Source organism: Scyliorhinus canicula, chromosome 2 (assembly GCF_902713615.1).
Source record: "Scyliorhinus canicula chromosome 2, sScyCan1.1, whole genome shotgun sequence".
Lineage (NCBI taxonomy): Eukaryota > Metazoa > Chordata > Chondrichthyes > Carcharhiniformes > Scyliorhinidae > Scyliorhinus > Scyliorhinus canicula.
The window spans coordinates 221,823,155-221,844,321 of NC_052147.1; the positions used below are offsets into that span (position 1 = coordinate 221,823,155).

At 43.2% G+C, this 21,167-nt stretch overlaps 1 protein-coding gene across 1 annotated transcript in view; it reads right to left on the reverse strand.

Moving 5' to 3' along the window:
• Nucleotides 1–4,441: 4,441 nt before the first annotated feature.
• Nucleotides 4,442–21,167, reverse strand: part of ly75 (lymphocyte antigen 75) — a 187,457-nt gene continuing 170,731 nt past the window's right edge. Inside the window, exons 31-35 of the mRNA XM_038789641.1 lie at nucleotides 17,301–17,475; nucleotides 13,719–13,883; nucleotides 12,036–12,158; nucleotides 8,653–8,826; nucleotides 4,442–7,837 (exon numbers count right to left, since the gene is read on the reverse strand). Coding sequence (XP_038645569.1) covers nucleotides 7,632–7,837; nucleotides 8,653–8,826; nucleotides 12,036–12,158; nucleotides 13,719–13,883; nucleotides 17,301–17,475 — 843 coding nt within the window. The 3' untranslated portion in view covers nucleotides 4,442–7,631. The remainder of the gene's footprint in view (nucleotides 7,838–8,652; nucleotides 8,827–12,035; nucleotides 12,159–13,718; nucleotides 13,884–17,300; nucleotides 17,476–21,167) is intronic.

Consider the following 21,167-nt stretch of genomic DNA (forward strand, 5'->3'; position numbering starts at 1 on the left):
AGTATTTTGCAGGTTATGTCAGGGGACCTCCACAAATTGATGGAAGAGGCCTTGGCCCCATCCAAATGACTTTGGAGAAGACAAGCAAAACTGTGACGGCCCATAGAGCCATGCTAAAAGGCTTGGAGATGGCCCTTTTGAGACACAGTGATCAGATTATCTCACTGGAAACAAAGATGTGCCTGGTGGCCGAATCAAATAAATCGCTGAAGGCCAGGGTTTAGATCTAGAGAATCGTTCCAGGAGGCAAAATGTCCAAATAGTGGAGCTGCTGGAGAGAATGGAAGGCCCGACTCTGTAGAGATGTTCAGGAAGATGGTGGGGGAGGGTGGATCCACGTCCCCTCCTGATGTGGACGGAGCCCACTGTACACTCCGACTGAAGCCTCACCCTGAGGAACCCACCGCGTGCAGCAATCATGAAGTTTCATAGCTTCAAAAGGTGGGTCCTGAGATGGGTGAGGGAACATCGTGACTACAAATGGGAAGGCCACACCGTCAGACTCTGTCAGGATGTGGGAGCGGAGCTGGCGAAGAAGAGGGCTGCGATCAACAAAGCCAAGGCTGCCCTGTACAAAATTTGAGTCCGGTTTGACAAAGTTAATAAATTAGTCATCCCATTTATTTGGGTGGGCAAGACTCCAAGGAGTCATGGGGCATTTCTCCAGAGAGACATGCAGCCAGGCGGCTTTGCTCTACCCAATTTATTATTTTACGATTGGGCAGCCAATATCTTTAAATTTAGTTTAAAAAAAGAAAATAGAGTACCCAATTAAATTTTTCCAATTAAGGGAAAATTTAGCCTGACCAATGCAGCTACCCTGCACATCTTTAGGTTGTGGGGGAGAAACCCACACAAACACGGGGAGAATGCGCAACTCCGCACGGAGAGTGACCCAGAGCCGGGATCAAACCTGGGACCACGGCGCGGTGAGACAGCAGTACTAACATCTGCGCCACTGTGCTGCCTGGGCAGCCAATATTCAGAAGGTACTGTTGTGGTTCAGTGCTCCGGGTTCCATATGGAGCCAAATGGAGGCGAGCTTCTGCAAGGTTTCTAGCCTTGGTACAATAGTAACCACATTGTTGCCTATCTCTCTGGTAAGATTTTCCCTGGATCCGGTAGTGATGAATCTGGGAATCTGGAAGTAGTTCAGGCAGCATTTTAAGTTCTGTTCCATGTCTTTGCTAGCCCCTATTTGCAACAACCATCTTTTTCTGGCAGCACGTTTGGACTTGACGTTTGAGGGAAAGGGTTTGGAGACGGTTTGGGAACCTGTTTGTGGAGGAAAGGTTTGCCAGCTTTAAGGAGCTGTTGGAGAAATGTCAGCTGCCTGGTTCTTCTTTTCGGATAGTTTCAGGTTTGCGGTTTTTTGCGCAAGGCTTTTCACCCTTGGCAGCACCCCTCCTCCCTGTTGATTAGGATTTTGTCTTTGGCTAGGTCTGGTGGGGGGACGTGCATATAATAATAATAATCGCTTATTGTCACACATAGGCTTCAATGAAGTCACTGTGAAAAGCCCCTAGTTGCCACATTCCAGTGCCGTTCGGGGAGGCGTGTACGGGAATTGAATCCGCGCTGCTGGCATTGTTCTGCATTACAAGCCAGCTGTTTAATGCACTGTGCTAAACCAGCCCCTGGCATATATGGCCAGATCCTATCAGTGGCGTCAACTCCAATGAATGAGATGAAGGTGAAATGGTAGATGGGAGAGTTGGGTCCCATTCTGGATGATGATGTATGGAGCGAGGCCCTTCACAGGGTCAACTCCATGTCATGTGCTCGGCTTAGTCTGATCCAATTCAAGGTGGTGCACAGAACACATCTGACTATAGCGAGGATGAGCAGATTCTTCTCTTGGGTGGAGGACAAATGTGAGCATTGCTCTCGGGGGTCAGATAACCACACTCCTATGTTCTGGCATTGTCCCAAGTTAGTGAGCTTTTGGGTCTCTTACATCAACACCATGTTGGAGATACGCAATGCTGAGTTGGAATCATGGGCAGAATTCTCCAACCCCCCGGGGGGTCGGTGAATCGGCCGGGGCCGGCGTCAATCCCGCCCCTGCCATGTCCCGAATTCTCTGCACCCCGAGATTTGGCGGGGGCGGGAATTGTGCCGCGCTGGTCGGCGGGCCCCCGCGGCAATTCTCCGGCCCGCGATGGGCCGAAGTCCTACCGCTGACAGGCCTTTCTCGCCGGCGTGGTTTAAACCACCTCTGGTACCGGCGGCGGGGCGGGCTCCTGGGGGGGGCGGGGCGATCTGACCCTGGGGTGCCCCCACAGTGGCCTAGCCCGCGATCGGGGCCCACCAATCGGCGGGCGGGCCTGCACCGTGGGGGCACTCTTTTTCTTACGCCCCGCCATGGCCTTCACCATGGCGGGGGCGGAAGAGACCCCCTTCCCTGTGCATGCGCCGGTATGACGTCAATAGCCGCTGATGCACCGGCGCATGCGCGGACTTCTGCCGGCCGGCGAAGGCCTTTCGGCCCCGGCTGGTGGGGCGCCAAAGGCCGTTTGCGCCATGCGGCGGAGCAGGGACCACTCCAGCGCGGGCTTAGCCCCTGAATGTGAGGGCTTGGCCCCTAAATGTGCGGAGAATTCCGCACCTTTGGGGAGGCCCAACGCCGGAGTGGTTCACGCCACTCCGACAGGCCGGGACCCCCCGCCCTGCCGGGTAGGGGAGAATCATAGATTATCATAGAATTTACAGTGCAGGAGGCCATTCGGCCCATCGAGTCTGCATCGGTTCTTGGAAAGAGCACCCTACCAAGGTCAACACCTCCACCCTATCCCCATAACCCAGTAACACCACCCAACACTAATGGAAATTTTGGACACTAAGGGAAATTTATCATGGCCAATCCACCTAACCTGCACATCTTTGGACTGTGGGAGGAAACCGGAGCACCCGGAGGAAACCCACGCACACACGGGGAGGATGTGCAGACTCCGCACAGACAGTGACCCAAGCCGGAATTGAACCTGGGACCCTGGAGCTGTGAAGCAATTGTGCTAACCACAATGCTACTGTGCTGCCCCTGGCCCATGTCCGTTGGTGGACATTTTCAGAATGTGAGACTCACTGGTGCTCCAGACAGGGGTGAGGCCTTTGCCTCATTAATAGCCCGGAGACAGGTTCTGCTTGGATGGAGGTCTCCTACTCCACCTAGTGCCTCAGCTTGGTTGGGTGACCTCTTGTTGTTCTTACATTTGTGGAAAGTCAAGTACACCATTAGAGGTCGATAGAAGGGTTCTACCCAAGATGCCAGCCATTCATTTCTTTTTGTAAAGAGGTAGCCACCGTCAGTTGTTAAGGGTTTTAGTAGAGTTTATTGGGGTTAACAGGTATATTAACAAGCATTTCCTTGTTCATTGTGTTGTGTTTATTGTGTAACTTTGGTTGCTTCTTTTGTGCGAGTTTGATTTTTGTTAAAAAAATTAAGAAACATATTTTTAAAAATTGGAGCCTAATATCCCCCTTACCATTTGCTTTCCTTGTGTTGACACTCTTCACTCTCCTCAGATTATGTAATCTTCCCTCAAGAGCTCACGCTGGCACATTTTATCCGTTCCTCCTCTGCATCTTTAAAAGTCACTTCCTTCTCCCTCCCAGATCACAATGGTTTATTGCCCGACTCCAATTCATGCTCTTCGCCTCTTCCTCGGATTCATACTGGCATTTCATAGCATGCTGTTCTGCTGCCACTACCTTTTCCCCTCTCAAGCTACTCTTCCTCCCTCCACTCTAGAAATGCTGTTGGATGTGGGCATTGTGTTAATATGTAATTCTCTCAATTAATATCTTGTCCGGAGTAGCAATATATCGGGGAGCGGCACTGATGGGCCAAGCAAGGGCAGCACTAATTTTTGCCACTTCAAAGAGTACATGCATTGATACAATCTACACACTCGTAGTTGAACCTGGGACTCACCTGATCCAAGGAATGTAAATGCAAATAATAATAACTGTTGTGTTATGTAACTTGGAATAGCACAAGCTGCCACTTGATGCAGTTTTGCGTAAAAGATGCTCCAGACTGTGAAGTGACTTCAATGTGTTTTATTGAACTATTAGCACAGTTCGCAATGAGTTCGACTCTCTGCTAATCCAAATGTAGTAACTCAGTCTAACTGAACCAGCCTTGCTCTCAGCCACGTGCTGGGGTGTGATGCTGAGGATACACCCTGTCTCACTCTGTAGATGTTGGTCTGTGGAAAGAGGCGGGGTGTGAGTGCCTCATCCCTTTTATAGTGAGATACCACCCCTGAGTGTCCTGACTGCTCATTGGTCGTGTCCTATTCTATGTGTTCTTTAGCTGCATGTTTGCATATCATGACAATAACGACAATATTCTGCACTATTCTATCGTCAGAAATGACAAGGTATTCCCAGTTATTTCAGTTAATCACAAAAGATATGAAAAAAAGGATGAACTCTACTCATTAAACATGTGCTGCTTTTAATAACTCATATTTGTAATATACATGATCAGTGTGAACTAGAGCAATCCACACTAAAATGATCTTCACAAATAATTTTTTTTTTCCTGCCAGCTAATTTTGCAGCTTCCAGAAACAGCAAAAGGCACGTTTAGAACCCATATATACATACAAACGTATTTTACAAGAACACCATTTGACAAATAAGTCTGCTTCGCAGAGCAAGGATAAATTCATATTTACACCCATCCATATTTTAGGACATATTTTGATTTCCATTTTCTCCATGTGCACTACATGCACCAATCCACACAGTAGAATTATTTGTACCACCATTTTCTCTATGATCACTGTTGATGCAACTTGCCAAGGGGCATAGCATATTTGGTAAATCCTGGTGCTCTCCAGGATGAACGTGTTGTTAATTTTTTCTATTCTTTCGTGGGATTTGGACATCACCGCCAAGGGCCAGCATTTGTTGCCCATTCTTAATTTCCTTTGAACTGAGTGGCTTATCACACCATTTCAGAGGATGGTTAAGAGTCAAATATGTGCCAGACTGGGTAAAGACAGCAGATTTCTTTTGCCTCAAAGGACATTCGTGAACCAGATATGTTTTTTTATGACAATCAACATGGTTTCATGGTTACCATACTGAGACTAGCTTTTAATTCAAGATTTTATTAATTGAATTTAAATTCCACCACCTGCTTTAGTTGAATTTGAACCCATGTCCCCAGAGAATTAGACTGGGCATTCGGATTATTAGTCCAGTGACATTACCATTATCCCACGGTCATGTGCAGCACAGGTCACATTTTTAAGAATAATTTTCCGTCAGTGTGAATTTCAATGGCACAACTTCTTGTGTAGCAGACAAACATTTTGTCAGCCAGCTACTGTTGCTGCCTTTCAGTAAGATTACCAAACAAAATGCATCTTTGTGTTGTTCTCGCTACTCATTATAGGAATTGTGTGACAATTGCCTCAACCCATTTTGCATAACAACCTTACTGGGCAGATTTTCATCCTAAATTGAATTGCAGACCAGGATCTGGAGATGAAAGATAGTACATCAATTCACTCTATTCGTTTTTCTAGACCACAACTTGAGAATGAAGTAAGGTCGCCCAAAATGAAATACACAGTAACAAGTCAATCCTGGAGGAATCTTAATTTGGTACCAAATTGGGAGTCAAGCATTTAATGCTGAGCTGACCCAATCTTTTATGTAGCATAACATTTAAATTTTTTTTTCCAATTAAGCATGGTCAGTCTTTGGATTGTGTGGGTGAGACCCACGCAGACACGGGGAGAATGTACAAACTTAACACGAACAGTGACCCGGGGCCGGGATCGAACCCGGGTCCTTGGGACCATGAGGCAGCTGTGCTAACCAATGCACCACCATGCGGCCCTAAAGTTTTGGTTTTAACCAACAGAATATCAATAATATTAGCAGGTGAAAAAAAAACATGTAAAATAACGCATCATTCACGTGCAATTGCATAGCTCTGAAGTAGCCACCTAATTATTTTGTACCCTTAAAGCTGTAAAATTTGCGCAATCAAAATTAAATATAAAAACAAAGACTATTTCATATTGCATAAGGTTGGGCAAGTTAATTTGTGAGAGATAAACAGGTCGAGGTGATAAAATTTCACCACACCACTCCTCTCCCTAACCTACATGTTTGATTGTTCTGACCTCAGATTTAAAAATAACTAAATTTAGAGTACCCAATTCATTTTTTTCCAATTAAGGGGTGGCCAATCCACCTACCTTGCCCATCTTTAGACTGTGAGGGTGAGACCTACGCAGACACGGGGAGAATGTGCAAACTCCACACGGCAGTGACCCGGGGCCCGTGTCGCCCCTATTCTGACCTCAGATAGCAGAAGATGTTTTATTAGGTAGTTTTTGGTAAGAAATTGAAGAATTTTATATACATTTCAAAGATGTATAAAATGGAAAAATTATAATACTGATTTGTCCATTTGAGTATTTTGTTACAGATGTTTCATTTTCAGTATTACAACTACTAAATTTGGGGCACACAATTTAAAAAAATAATTCAAGGATATTCAGAAATACAGTCCAGTAATGCAATGCCTTTTGGTCTTTCTACTTTATAATTATGTACATCGCAACAAGTTATGCGTTCCCCTTACACAACATGAGCATTTTGGCATTCACTAAATTGAACTTAACAGTTGTATAGTCATATGCAGACCATGTTCAATTAGAAGAGCTTCTGTCAAATCTCCCAAATAAAAACAGTACAATAATTAATCTCTACTGCTAAATTTCTAAAAGATGGAGCTTTAAATACACACAAATTGATGCACAGCAGAACCTCAAGGCTAGAGATTACCAAAATAGCTATATAGATTTGGCTGCAATTTTCCAAGTCAAAATGAACCTTGCTTTCAAAATGGTTTTACGGTAACCAACAATTTCAATCTGATGAACATGCTGTAATAGTCATGAATTTGTACGTATTAATAAACCCAACCCTTAAGAAGAGTAAAGCAGCATATAATGTGCACCTTAATACAACTTATCAATGTTCATATTATGGATAACGGATCAATTCACAACCAGTCTTTAACTTTGAGGTTCTGCTGTGAGAAAGAAGTTACAAGGCACTGGCAGTAAAAAAAAGTCAGGAGGATTTCATAAACAATAGCAATTTCCCCAGTTTACACAAGTAAATTTAAAATCCAAACATTTTATGGCTTTTAATGCATCTGGCACTATATATGTCTTTAAAATATACACACATATTTGATTTTTCATTGTAAATGTGAAATTTTCAATGGCTTTAAGATGCACAGAGATACCAGTACATATCTGTCACATAAGCAACTGCATGACAATGCAACATGATTGGCAACAATTATTTTTGAAGTTAAGACATTGCATATATTATGATTCTTTGCAACATTGGAATGTTTAATTAATATAGTATAAAAATATGTTTTTAAAGCAAATATTTCACAAAGAACACAACCTCTGTCAACTGCTAGAGTAGCAACTTTGTAGCAGTATTTATCAAAAACGTAAGTAGTGCAAGTCAGGAAACATTTAGAAGTGAAGTTATTTAGCGATCTTTCAAATTAAACACAAAGGATATCAATGTTTTGAAAATCCTCTTCAGCATTTTGGTCACAGAGATAACAGTAAGTTTCAATCATGGAATTCTTTAAGTTCGGATATCATAACTGTACTATCTGAATCTGAGGGCTCATTATAACTACGTTCATAGTGCACTGTTCCAAAGGGATTAGCCCATCGCCACTTATTCTTTTTGTGCAAAAACCACACAATTCCACCGATTATCAGGAGGATAAAAATCACTGTTATCACTATAGCTGCAACTCTGCGACTGGATCCTGCAAAACAATAGATGGTTCAAAAAATAATAATTTGTATGCTTTTCTTTTCTTAAAAATGCAAGCAAAACCAATGAACGCAAGTGTTTTTCAATAAATGAAAATGTATTGGAATAAAATGATACAAAAATAATTCTGCTTTAAAAAAAATACTTATTCTATAATGTGCCTGTACACGCCCCAGTTTTACAGATGGAAAATTTGAACTGCTGAAAATATTGATTTGACAATAATGAATGCAAATAACTGGGCCCTAAAATTCCATGGGTGATGATCCGTGCTGCTTTACTGGTAGCATAACCCTATTATTCTCAAACGTTGATCTTCACTGGAGTTTGCAGGATCATTGTGAAAGCATCTGATTTGCATGTATACAGTTCAACAGCACACAGTTGGCTTGCTGGGTACAGTGAAGAAGCTGTGCCTTAGAAGACACAGGCTTATCACCTAGTTTGTGACTAAATTACAACATGCAATGTCAGTGATCACAAAATATGTCAGTGATCACAAAAGTCCCCATGAAGCTTACCCTTTGTCATAAGATTTTCTAGGTCCCCACAGGGAATATCTGAAGTAACATATACTTTGCGGAACTTTCGGACAGCTGACAGTTTCGGACAGACAGTTCGTCTGCCAGCACATTTCCAATGATGTGGAAACAGGCAGACACCAAAGGTTAACTATAAGTTCAGTATGTTGAATTCACAACCACTTTTTCTCCCAAAATTAACACGCAGTAAAATCTAATTTGACAGGTTAGGCAAGAATAAAGAAAGAAATGTTGAACCATTGAAGGCTGTTAATGTAAAACTTACGCATTGGAGCCTTGCAAACAAGTCTGCTATGACTCTTTGAACAGCTGGTCAAAATCCATGTCCCATTTTTGGATGATATAATGGCACACTGATCACGAGTTGGAACTGGAAAATTTTTATTTATCCAGTTAGCATAAGTAAGGTTTGAACCATCTGACCACTGTAAGGAGTTATCTGTGTGCAAGGAGGGACATTATGTGCTTAATAAATTATTTTAAAAAATATATTTTTATTTATCTTTTATCATTTTATACCCCCCAAAATGCAAGAAGTACAAAAATTACAAACAACAATAAACCAAAAATAAGAATAATAACCCAGTAAGCCCACACACACACACTTACCCCCTCCATCCCCAACAGCTAACAGTGAGCTATTCCTTAAAGTACAATATGAACGTTTGTCATCTACAGTAGGACCCTTTCGTTAATCCCCTCACGGTACATTTGACCTTCTCGAGGTACAAAAGCTCCATGTCATTTAGCCACGCTAAGGTGCAAGGTGGCATCACCAGTCTCCAACTCGGGAGGATTCATCTCTGGGTGCTCAATAAATTAAAGCACACTAGTGCAACATTTACGTTTGAATCTTAACAGGGCCAACATTTAAAAGGATGTGATTCTAAAGACTTGCATTGATAGCACCTTTCACAGGTGTATGCGTGCGAAGTTGATACGGCAGATTAACAAGAGGGACCAGTCTGGAATTTCTCTTGCTTCAGTTGAGCCACCTGCTCCACAGTCCCTCCAGTACTGTGCTTTGACTTTGAAGCTCCATTTGTGCTGAGAGAATTACAGAATACTGAGAGGAATCAGAAGAATGGGAATGAGAATCATATCAGCCATGATTGAATGGCAGAGCAGACTCAATGGGCTGAATGGCCTAATTCTGCTTCTATAACTTATGGATTGCAGCTTTATTGCAATATCAGTTCCCTTTCATTTCCAGTACATTTTAATTCCGCTCAGAAACATCTTATAGTATGGGCTTCCCTTGCTTCAAATTATGGGCGGTATGGTAGCACAGTGGTTAGCACTGTTGCTTCATAGCACCAGGGATCTGGGTTCAATTCCTGGATTGGGTCACCGTCTGTACGGAGTCTGCACGTTCTCCCAGTGTCTGCGTGCGTTTCCTCTGGGTGCTCTGGTTTCCTCCCACAAATCCCGAAAGGTGTGCTGTTAGGTGAATTGGACATTCTAAATTCTCCATCAGTATATCCGAACAGGCGGCTTAAAGTGGCAACTAGGGGATTTTCACAGTAACTTCATTGTAGTGTTAATGTAAGCCTACTTGTGACTCTAATAAAGATTATTATTTCACTCTACCAAGCAAGAGTCAGGGGCTGGTTTAGCACAGTTGGCTAAACAGCTGGCTTGTAATGCAGAACAAGGCCAGCAGCGTGGGTTCAATTCCCGTACTGGCCTCCCCGAAGAGGTGCCGGAATGTGGCGACTAGGGACTTTTCACAGTAACTTCATTGAAGCCTACTTGTGACAATAAGTGATTATTATAATTATTGAGAGTAAGAGCTATTCAGAATTCCATTTTTGGTATTAGGGGGCAGCACATAGTTTGTTGCAACAGTCATTTCAAGAAGGTGTTACTTGAACAATATATTTCTGTTGTATTCCACATTCTGTCAAGCACAGGTGATATGAAACAGCCTACTTGAAGACATCTCACACTTGTCTGATTGGATTGTGATCAGTTTCTGGGAGTTAAACTGCGACTTTCATTTTGATGCTGAGCAATTTGTGTGGCAATGTAAAAAAATATATACGTTGCGAAATTCATTTTTTGTTTAGTGGATAATCAGTGAGGGTGCAGTGGTTAGCACTGCTGCCTAACGGCATCAAGGACCCGGGTTCGATCCCGGCTGCGGGTCACTGTTCATGTGGAGTTTGCACATTCTCCCTGTGTCTGTGTGGGTTTCACCCTCACAACCCAAAAAGATGTGCAGGGTAGGTGAATTGGCCACACTAAATAGGCCCTTAATTGGAAAAAAAAGAATGCGGTGCTCTAAATATATATAAACAAAATAATTCCTACAGTGCAGAAGGAGGTCATTTGGCACATCAAGTCTGCACCAGCCCTATGAAAGAATAATCCACAACCCCACCCTACCCCCGCATGTTGATCATGGCCAATCCACCTAACCTGAGCATATTTGGACTGTGGGAGGTAACGAGAGCACCCGGAGGAAACCCATGCAGACATGTGGAGAACATGCATACTCCACAGTCACTCAAAGTTGGAATTGCCCCTGACACTGTGGGGCAACAATACTAGCCACTGTGCTGCTTGAATTAATCATAGAAATTAATTTATTTTGGCAAAACCCCAAAATCATTACTTTATAAGGAGGAAAAGAACCAACAGTCAGTAAAGACTGTTAATATTTATTTCACATTTTAAAGGTAGCTATGTTAATTATTTGGTCATTTAAAGTTAAACTTAGCTCTTCTAAGTATGAAAATGTGGATTTCCATTAAATAGTAGAATTGTGCAGAGATTAGAATGTATAATGTGGATATCATCTCCATGTTAAAGACTCTGGTCTGCCCTTGACAACAGCTCAGCACAGCCAAAATAGAAAAACTACAGGTGATGATCACGCATTTTCTAAAATTGCATATGGCAAAAACCCCAATGCCCGACATCCTGACAATTATTTGATTTTCTCTTCCCCTGCTATATATGCCCAATGTAAAAATATCAGCATCGCTCAGCTGGTAGCATTCCCATCATATAATCAACAGTTGATTGTTTAAGTCTTACTCCAGAACTCGTGCACATAATTGAAGCTGACATCCAGCTCTTTTCTATTGTGAGTTTGTGTTTTGTGAAACCTGGCCATCAAATTTGCTTACATGAAAATGTAAAAAGTAATTCAATCTGTGGCAGCTTGATGACATTTCTGACATGAATGATAAATGAATAAATGAATGCATAAATGAAAAATGTTGTATTTTTAAAAATTTATAATTGCATATTGGAGCAACAGTTTAAAAATGCCATCTAGTGGACAGTTGTACTTAGCACCCATTATCACCTGCACCACTAAATATTTGACTTCAGCTGATTTGCTGAACGGGAGTTAAGCAGAGAAGAAAGAGAATGCGAGGAGCATCACTCTATGACTAATTTCAGAAAAAAACTAATCACTAATCTACTTGTCTTTCACGGGGTGGTGTTTCAAGATCCGACTGAAAAAAGGGGCAAAATAACTTGAAGTAGCAGAGTCGCACAAAAACAAAATCACTGCGCACATACATATCCGGTTTATAAATGTATATCTAATAAAATAAATTAAGCTTTTCTAACATATACCAAGGTTTTTTTGATTGCTCACACACGTTCCATTACTCACACATGTTCTATTACCTTTACTATCTTGAACAATTCCCAGCCAGATCCGTCCAGTGATTCCATGCTCTTCTTGTATTTGTCTCGTTATAAAATCATTTTCTTCACTGTCTTTAATGCTCAAAGTAGTAGCAGAGGGATCTAAATTTTAAGAACTTCATATTTTACTATGAACAATAAAAATGAAGATACCCTGATACTAATATTTACTAAACAGTAAGATACTATTAACCATACAGATGTAAAGAGATTTGAGAATCTACTAGAACGTTTTCATACTGGTCCAAGAGACAATCTAAACATTTATTGGAATGCTGGCCTTTCAGGGGAAGTGGATCAGAAAGAAGGAAGTTACACTTCTGTTGTAAAGTTCAAAACCTAGGCTAAGTCTTGTCTGGAGCAATACGCCCAGTTTTGTTCACCGCCCTCAGAAATAACATATTGGCCGGGAGAGGGTCCAGTGCAGATTCACCAGAATGATACTTTTGGAGGGTTAAAGTATGAAAACAGGTTGCATAAACCTGTATTTTCTTCAGTGGAGAAGATTGAGTGATTCAATCAAGTTGGGTGGGAGAATCGCGGGAGGGCCGGGCGACTCATTTCATGCCCACCCTGGCGCCCCCCGCGATTCTCCCACCCCCCCCGTTTGGAAGAATCGGCGCTTGCCGTTTTTCACGGCGACCGCCGATTCTCCGACTCGGATGGGCCGAGCGGCCTGCCGTTCGCGACCGTTTCACGACGGCGGCAACCACACCTGGTCGCTGCCGTCGTGAACATGGGCGCCAAAGGCCTGTTTGTGGCTTGTGGGGGACGGAGAGGGGAGTGAGCACCACGGCCGTGCTCAGGAGAGGACTGGCCCACGATCAGTGCCCACCGATCGTCAGGCCGGCGTCTCAACGGGACGCACTCTTTCCCCTCTGCCGCCCCGCAAGATCAAGTCGCCACGTCTTGCGGGGCAGCGGAGGGGAAGTCAGCCACCGCACATGCGCGGGCTTGAGCCGTCAGCCGTCGTGACGTCAGCCGCGCAAGCGTGGGTTGGAGCCATCCAACCTGCGCATGCGCGGCTGACATCACATAGGCGCCGCCGTCGCGTCAAGCGTCCGGGCCCGGCCGCCGAGAATAACAGAGCGCCGCTCCTAGCCCCCCGGGTGGGGGTGAATACGGTGAGAGGAGCGGCCTCCGAGGCCGTCGTGAAACTCGGCCGAGTTCACGACGGCCTTCCCGACTTTTCCCGGGAGCGGACAATTCCGCCCTATGTTTCCTCAAAAAGGGCAGTAGAAATCTGGAACTCTTCTCCTCTAAGACTGCAGATCAATGAGATAGATAGATAGAGGATGTTGAGGTACAGATCAGCCATAATCTAATTGAATGTCAGACTCTTGACCCTTAAAGATTTTACTAAGATGATTACGTACAGGCAGTACATAAAAGGGTTATACAATACAGAATTCATTACTAAACATTTTAAGGTAAATTATTTTGACTTTTGGGCCCCCTAAACAGGCATTTTGGAGATTTAAAAATTAATCTGGATGAACTCCTATGAATTACATTCCAAATTATACAGCAAAAATAAACATAAACTCAGGGCAATGGTTTTAAACTAATACTGACTCCAATACACAATACATGTAGAGTGCCTCATCCCGAATACTATCTTCAGCTCCAGTAAATTTTACTAAGCATGGAAGCAGAACATACCTAGCTGATGACAAACTGATTTGGTTTCGTCCATGGTAAATACAGACCAGTTATATAAACTCATGTCGAATGCATAGCAGTGTTTTCTGAATCGAATCCATCGTGACTTCCCATTTTTCTGAGGGCATAAGTTTGATTTTTCATCTTGCTGAATAATTGATCTCCCTGGAAAGATGAGATTTTAGTTGTACAAATTATATTTATCTTAAAACATATTCATTGATTAGAACAAGCACTTTTCTCTTAACTCCAGTTAGATTAATGCATTCCACACAAAGAGTTTGTCTGTAAGGATGTTTGCGTCAGGGGCATTGCAATGTTGCTCAGTGTTATTCACACAGGCTTCACTGAGCTCAACAAGTACATTTTCCAGCTTGGAAAAGAGAAGGATAATACAGAACAGAACAGAATTACACTTGGAACCTCTTGAAGACCAACTACTGAAGGCAATGGTGGCAACGTTACACCCCATCCACCAAAAACTAAATTTATACAGACAACAATTGAAGTAAAAAATTAAGCCATTAAAATTGAGTCAGACAGCACCATGTTTTCATCATTTCCAGAACTGTGCCTTTGTGGGATAAATCCATGAAATCCACTCACGAAGCCAATTTGAATAATTAGGAACCATCCCAACATTTTTCCCCACACAGGATGCAAAATGCTGATAATATATTACATATCATAACAAAATGCAGATATCTCTGAAGGAGACGCAATATTGTGAATTTTCTATTTGCAAGTGCATAAGCACCATGTGCACTTGACAAAACCATCACTGAATCCCCCACTATCAACATCCTGGGGGGTTTACCACTGATCAGAAACTGAGCTGGACTAACCATATTACTACTGTGGCTACCAGGGCAGGTCAGAGGCCAAGAAACCTGCGGCAAGGAACTCATCTCCTGACCTCTCCAAAGCCTGTCCACCACATGGCGCAAGTCAGGAGTGTGGTACAACACTTGTCTGTAACACGAACGAAACGTGACACCATTCAGGACAAAGCAGCCCGCTGGACTAGTACGCCTTCCACAAACATCCACTCCCTCCAGCACCGGCGATAGGTGTGAGCCGTGCGTACCATCTGCAAGATGTACTGCAGGAACACACCAAGGCTCCGTAGGCAGCACCTTCCAAGCCCACAGCTGCTACCATCTAGAAGGACAAGGGCAGCAAACACCTGGGAACACCATTATCTGGAGATTTCCCTCCAAATCATTTGCCTGAATTAGAAATATATCATTGTTCCTTCACTGTTGCTGCGTCAAAATCCTGGAATTCCCATCGGAATAGCACTGTGGGTGTACTTACACCACATGGACTGCAGCGGTCAAGAAGGCCTTTCAGCACCTTCTCAAAGGGCAACCAGCGATGGGAATTCCTATTGAAGCCATAGCATGCTGCGGGGAAACCCACGAGCATGGGCTTGCTACCGGCAGAACCAGAGAATCCTATTGTGAGCGAACGGCCAGAGAATTCCAGCCTAGGTCTTTTATAATAGACTCCAGCATCTTCCCCACTACTGATGTCAGGCTAACTGGTTTGTAATTCACCCTTTATTCTCTCCCTCCCTTTTTAAATAACGGGGTTTTTTTGCCACCCTCCAATTAGTAGGAACTGCTCCAGAGCCTTTAGAATTTTAGAAGATGACCACCAATGCATCCATTATTTCCAGGCCAATTCCTTAGATTCTGCAAATGTCCCTATAGATTTTGCTCTGGCTCTATAGGGCTTTAGTGAGACCACATTTGAACTACTGTGTGCAGTTTTAGATTCCTTATTTGAAAAAGGATAAATTAGAAATAGACGTAGTTAAAGAAGATTCGCTGGACTCATTCCTGAATTGACAGGCTTATCTTATGAAGAAAGTTTGAATGGGTTGGACCTCTACCCATTGGAGTTCAGAAGGATGAGAGGTGGTCTTATTGAAACCTTCAAGATCCTGAGGGGACTTAACAAAGTGGATAATGGGCAAATGTACCTTCTTGTGGAAGAAACGTGAACTAGGTGAAACCATTTAAAAATAAGCGGCCTCTCTTTCAAGATACAGATGAGGATTTGTTTTTCTCTTAGTGGATAGATAGTCTGTGGAATTCTCTTCCACAGAAATCAGTGGAAGCTGGGACATTGAATTTATTCAAGGCTGAGTTGGATAGATTCATGATTGACATGTAAGTCAGGTCTTATGGGGCATGCAGGAAAGTAGAGTTGAAACCATAATCAGATCAGCCATGATCTTTTCAAATGGTGGAGGAGGCTCGAAGGGCTGAATGGTTAACTCCTGCTCCCTAGTTCTATGTTCTTAAGTTCCGATGGAGAAAGCCACCATAATTGGAATTTCAATTATCTGAGCACAAGACACCTACCAACAGTAGTCTGCAAGAATGTGCTCCATTTCCAATATACAACAGCATGAAAATGTATTCTTCGTTAGCTGGAATCTTAGCATTCTGAGTTGCAAATTGCAGTGGAACTAGGAAACTACATTGTATAGTCAGGGTATTAGTGATGTTACTTCTGAGATTAATGAACTGAAGCGGATGCACATTTCAGTGAAAATATGATGAATTCAGAGTAATTGAAAACTTAAATATTTTTGGCAAATTGAGTTCACTGGCACATTGCCTGATAAACAAGGTCCTTTTTGAATTACAAGCAGAAATGAAACTTACTTTTAGAAATTTTATTGCATTTTGTGATATTCATGTAATATAAGTAATGCTATGCTACACTTGTTAAGGGCAGCACGGTGGTGCAGTGGTTAGCACTACTGCCTAAGGCACTGAGGACCCAGGTTCGATCCTGGCCCCGGGCACTGTCCGTGTGGAATTTGCATATTCTCCCCTTTCCTGCGTGGGTTTCAACCCCACAACCCAAAGATGTGCAGTTTGAGTGGATTGAACACGGTAAATTGCCCCTTAACTGGGGCTGGTTTAGCTCACTGGGTTAAATCGCTGGCTTTTAAAGCAGGCCAGTAGCACGGTTTGATTCCCGTACCAGCCTCCCCGGACAGGTGCCGGAATGTGGCGACTAGGGGCTTTTCACAGTAACTTCTCACAGTAACTTCACTGAAGCCTACTCGTGACAATAAGCGATTTTCATTTTCATTTTTCATTTCAATTGGAAAAAATATATAATTGAGTACAATGAATTTATTTTTAAAAAGTGACACTTATTAAAACGTTAGTCTGAATACTTTTTTGTAAGATTAAAATGGTTTTGTTTCACAATTCTGGGAAAAAGTAAATCATTTGGTCAGCACGGTAGCACAGTGGGTAGCACTGTTGCTTCACAACTCCAGGGTCCCAGGTTCCATTCCAGGGCTTGGGTCGCTGTCTGTGTGGAGTTTGCACTTTCTCCCCGTGTCTGCGTGGGTTTCCTCCGGGTGCTTACGTTTCCTCCCAGAAGTCCAGAAAGATGTGCTGTTAGCTAATTTGGACATTCTAAATTCTCCCTCTATGTACCCGAACAGGTGCCGGAATGTGGTGACTAGGGGTTTTTCACAGTAACTTCATTGCTGTGTTAATGTAAGTGGCAATAAAGATTATTATTATTTTGTTGGACTTTGATACATACTTTTATTCTGTGAAGCATAACATATGGCTCCTTCACTCACGCTGTCACAACCAGCACGCTTCCAGAAGCCTTTAGTGTCCATAAACACACAACTGCCAGTTGAAACCAGATGCCCAGACTCCCAAGGTTTGTATTCTGGTTCGCTTCCATCTGACCATTCAAATGTTGATCCTTCCTAAAATAGGAAAAGGAAAATTAACACAAAAGGACAACTGCAATGAGCTAATTAAAATTACATCTTTACATAGAACATAGAATATACAGTGCAGAAGGAGGCCATTCGGCCCATCGAGTCTGCACCGACCCACTTAAACCCTCACTTCCACCCTATCCCAGTAACCCAATAACCCCTCCTAAACTTTTTGGTCACGAAGGGTAATTTATCATGGCCGATCCACCTAACCACGCAGACACGGGGAGAACGTGCATACTCCGCACAGACAGTGACCCAGCGGGGAATCGAACCTGGGACCCTGGCGCTGTAAAGTTACAGTGCTAGCCACTAGTGCTACCCATCTTTAAGATGAGATCTTAAACTGAAGCCTTATCATTTAACAGAAGATGTAAAATAGTGCAGGAAATTCTCCCAGGACCTGGCCAAAACCACAACAATTAAATTGATTGGGTATTCCTTAACTTGCTCTTTTTGGAGTGGTCAGCTCTGTTTCCCTACTTAACAAGTGGCTGCATTTCCAGTGGTTGTAAGGTGCCATGGGACATCCCCACCACATGATAAAAGCATTAGATAAAAAATGTTTTTGTTAAATATGTCAAGTATGCTTTTCAGAATTACAATAGCAGTTGAAAACAGTCATATAATGATGAGTGAGGAATGGATTCTCCATGCACTCATGTACAATGCACTCAGTCCTGTGTTGACCGCTCCCTTCTCATAGTTGTCCCCTTATCTGCTGTGCCTGAAGTTAGAACATAGAATGTACAGTGCAGAAGGAAGCCATTCGGCCCATCGAGTCTGCACTGACCCACTTAAGCCCTCACTTCCACCCTATCCCCGTAACCCAATCTAACCTTTTTTTGGACACTCAGGACAATTTAACATGGTCAATCCACCTAACCTGCACGTCTTTGGACTGTGGAAGGAAACTGGAGAACCCGGAGGAAACCCACGCAGACACGGAGAGAACATGCAGACTCTGCACAGACAGTGACGCAGCGGGGAATCGAACCTGGGACCCTGGTGCTGTGAAGCCATAGTGCTATCCACTTGTGCTACCGTGCTGCCCTAAGATTCCTGCTGCTTTTCATATTCTCTGTTCTATTACTTGTTCTGGAAACTTTACTAACCTCTCCTGAGGTCCCTTTAATTAGTTTAAAGTCCTCATCGTTAACTTGTACTTCAACCTTCTCCTTTAACTGATTTTCTACTTTTCCATAAAACTGACCGCCCCCTCACTATTTCATTTGAAGCCCTATCAACAGCACAACCGTAGAATCCCCTACAGTGCAGAAGGAGGCCATTCAGCCCATCAAGTCAGCACTGACCCTTTGAAAGAGCACCCTACCTAGATCTACTTCCCCTCAACATTCCCGTAACCTCATCTAACTTGCATACTAAGGGACAATTGATCAAGGCTGATCCACCAACCTGCCTTCTTTGGACTGTGAACAAAGAACAAAGAAAAGTACAGCACAGGAACAGGCCCTTCGGCCCTCCAAGCCCGTGCCGACCATGCTGCCTGTCTAAACTAAAATCTTCTACACTTCCTGGGTCCGTATCCCTCTATTCCCATCCTATTCATGTATTTGTCAAGATGCCCCTTAAACGTCATTATCGTCCCTGCTTCCACCACCTCCTCCGGCAGCGAATTCCAGGCACCCACTATCCTCTGTGTAAAATAACTTGCTTCGTACATCTCCTCTAAACCTTGCCCCTCGCACCTTAAGCCTATGTCCCCTAGTAATTGACCGCTCTACCCTGGGGAAAAGCCTCTGACTATCCACTCTGTCAATACCCCTCATAATTTTGTAGCCCTCTATCAGGTCGCCCCTGAACCTCTGTCGTTCCAGTGAGAACAAACCGAGTTTATTCAACCGTTCCTCCTAGCTAATGCCCTCCATACCAGGCAACATCCTGGTAAATGTCTTCGGCACCCTCCCACCCTGTGTGAGGAAATCGGAGCACCGGGAGGAAACCCAATGCAGATACGGAGAGAAAGTGCAAAATCCACGCAGTCACCCAAGGCTGGATTTGAACCCGGGTCCCTAGAGCTGTGAGGTAGCAGTGCTAACCATTGTCCCATCGTGCTGCCCCTAGTTATGCGATTTGCCAGGACTCCCTGCTCCCAGCTTGATTCAGGTGAAGCCGTCCCATTGGTACAACTCCCTCTTTCCCCAGTACTGGTGTCAATGTTCCATGAATTCAAACACTTTTCTCCCATACCAACCTTTGAGCCACGCATTTACCTCTTTACTCTTATTGAGCTCATGGCTCAAGGACAATACCAGAACTAAGAAGTTTATTAATCAGGAAAGATTTAACAGATGTAGGAAAACACAAAAGCAAAATAATGCAGATGTAAGAAATCTGAAATAAGAACAGAAAATACTAAGAGGCTCAGGCAGCATCTGTGCACAGAGAAAAAAGCTCATATATCAGGTGATCACCTTTCATCAGAAATAGACATGGAGATAGTAATAATAATAATCGCTTATTGTCACAAGTACGCTTCAATTAAGTTACTGTGAAAAGCCCCTAGTCTCCACATTCTGACGTCTGTTCGGGGAGGGCAGTACGGGAATTGAACCTGCGCTGCTGGCATTGTTCTGCATTATAAGCCAGCTATTTAGCCCACTGTGCTAAACCAGCCCCTTGCTAAACCAGATGCTCCCACTTGAAGGGGTGAGCAAATCTAGGAGCCATAAGCATTGGATCATCATTACTAAAACCAATAGGAAATTCAAGAGAAACGTCTTTATGCAGGAGCTGGTCAGAATGTGGAATGCGCTCCCACAAGGTGTTGTTGAGGTGAATTACACAGATGCATTTAAGTGAAAGATAGGTAGACACATGAGGGAAGAAGGAATAGGGGTTATGATTAGGTTAGATCATGATCTTCTAAGCTCACTTGGATCATGGATCACATGGCTGAACGATTTGTTTCTACCGGGAGAACAGAAGAAATAGGAGCAGGAGGCATTAATTCAGCCCCTTGCGCCTGCTCCTTCATTCAATAAGATCATGGCTGATCTCTTCCCTCAATTCCACTTGATTGATTGGGAGACCAAAAATCCCATCGATTCCAGACTTAAATTTATTCAATAATGGAGAATCTACAACACTCTGGTGTAGTCAAAGATTCACAACCCCCAAGTGTAGAAATTTCTCCTAATCTTATTCCTAAATGATTGACTCCATATACTGAGGCAGTGCCTCCGCATTCTACAATACCCAGCCAGGGAAACAACCTCTCAAGGTCTATCCTACCAAAAACCTTCAGAATGTTGTATGTTTCAATGAAATCACATCCCATCTTCTAAACTCCATAAAGTATACTTATTTACTTCTCTTTTCATCATAGGACAATCTTCATCCCAGGGACTAATATAATGAACTTTCACTGTACTGCATCCAGGTATAGCCTGGTGATTTCAAACTTCATGTAAAATTCAATTGCATCCATGATGACCTTTTCTCCAGATGATCTTTTACCACAAAATTACTAATTTAATCTGCTCCTTTGTAGAATACTAGGTTTAAGATAGCTTTATCCATACTTGGCTCCAGTAAACTATTCCAAGAAACTGACACAAAACTACTCCATAAACTCATCTTCCAGTCTGCCATGTTGCTCGTTATGGGTGAGTGTGCTTAACACTCAATTTGGCTCTGTTTCGTTACTTAGCTCT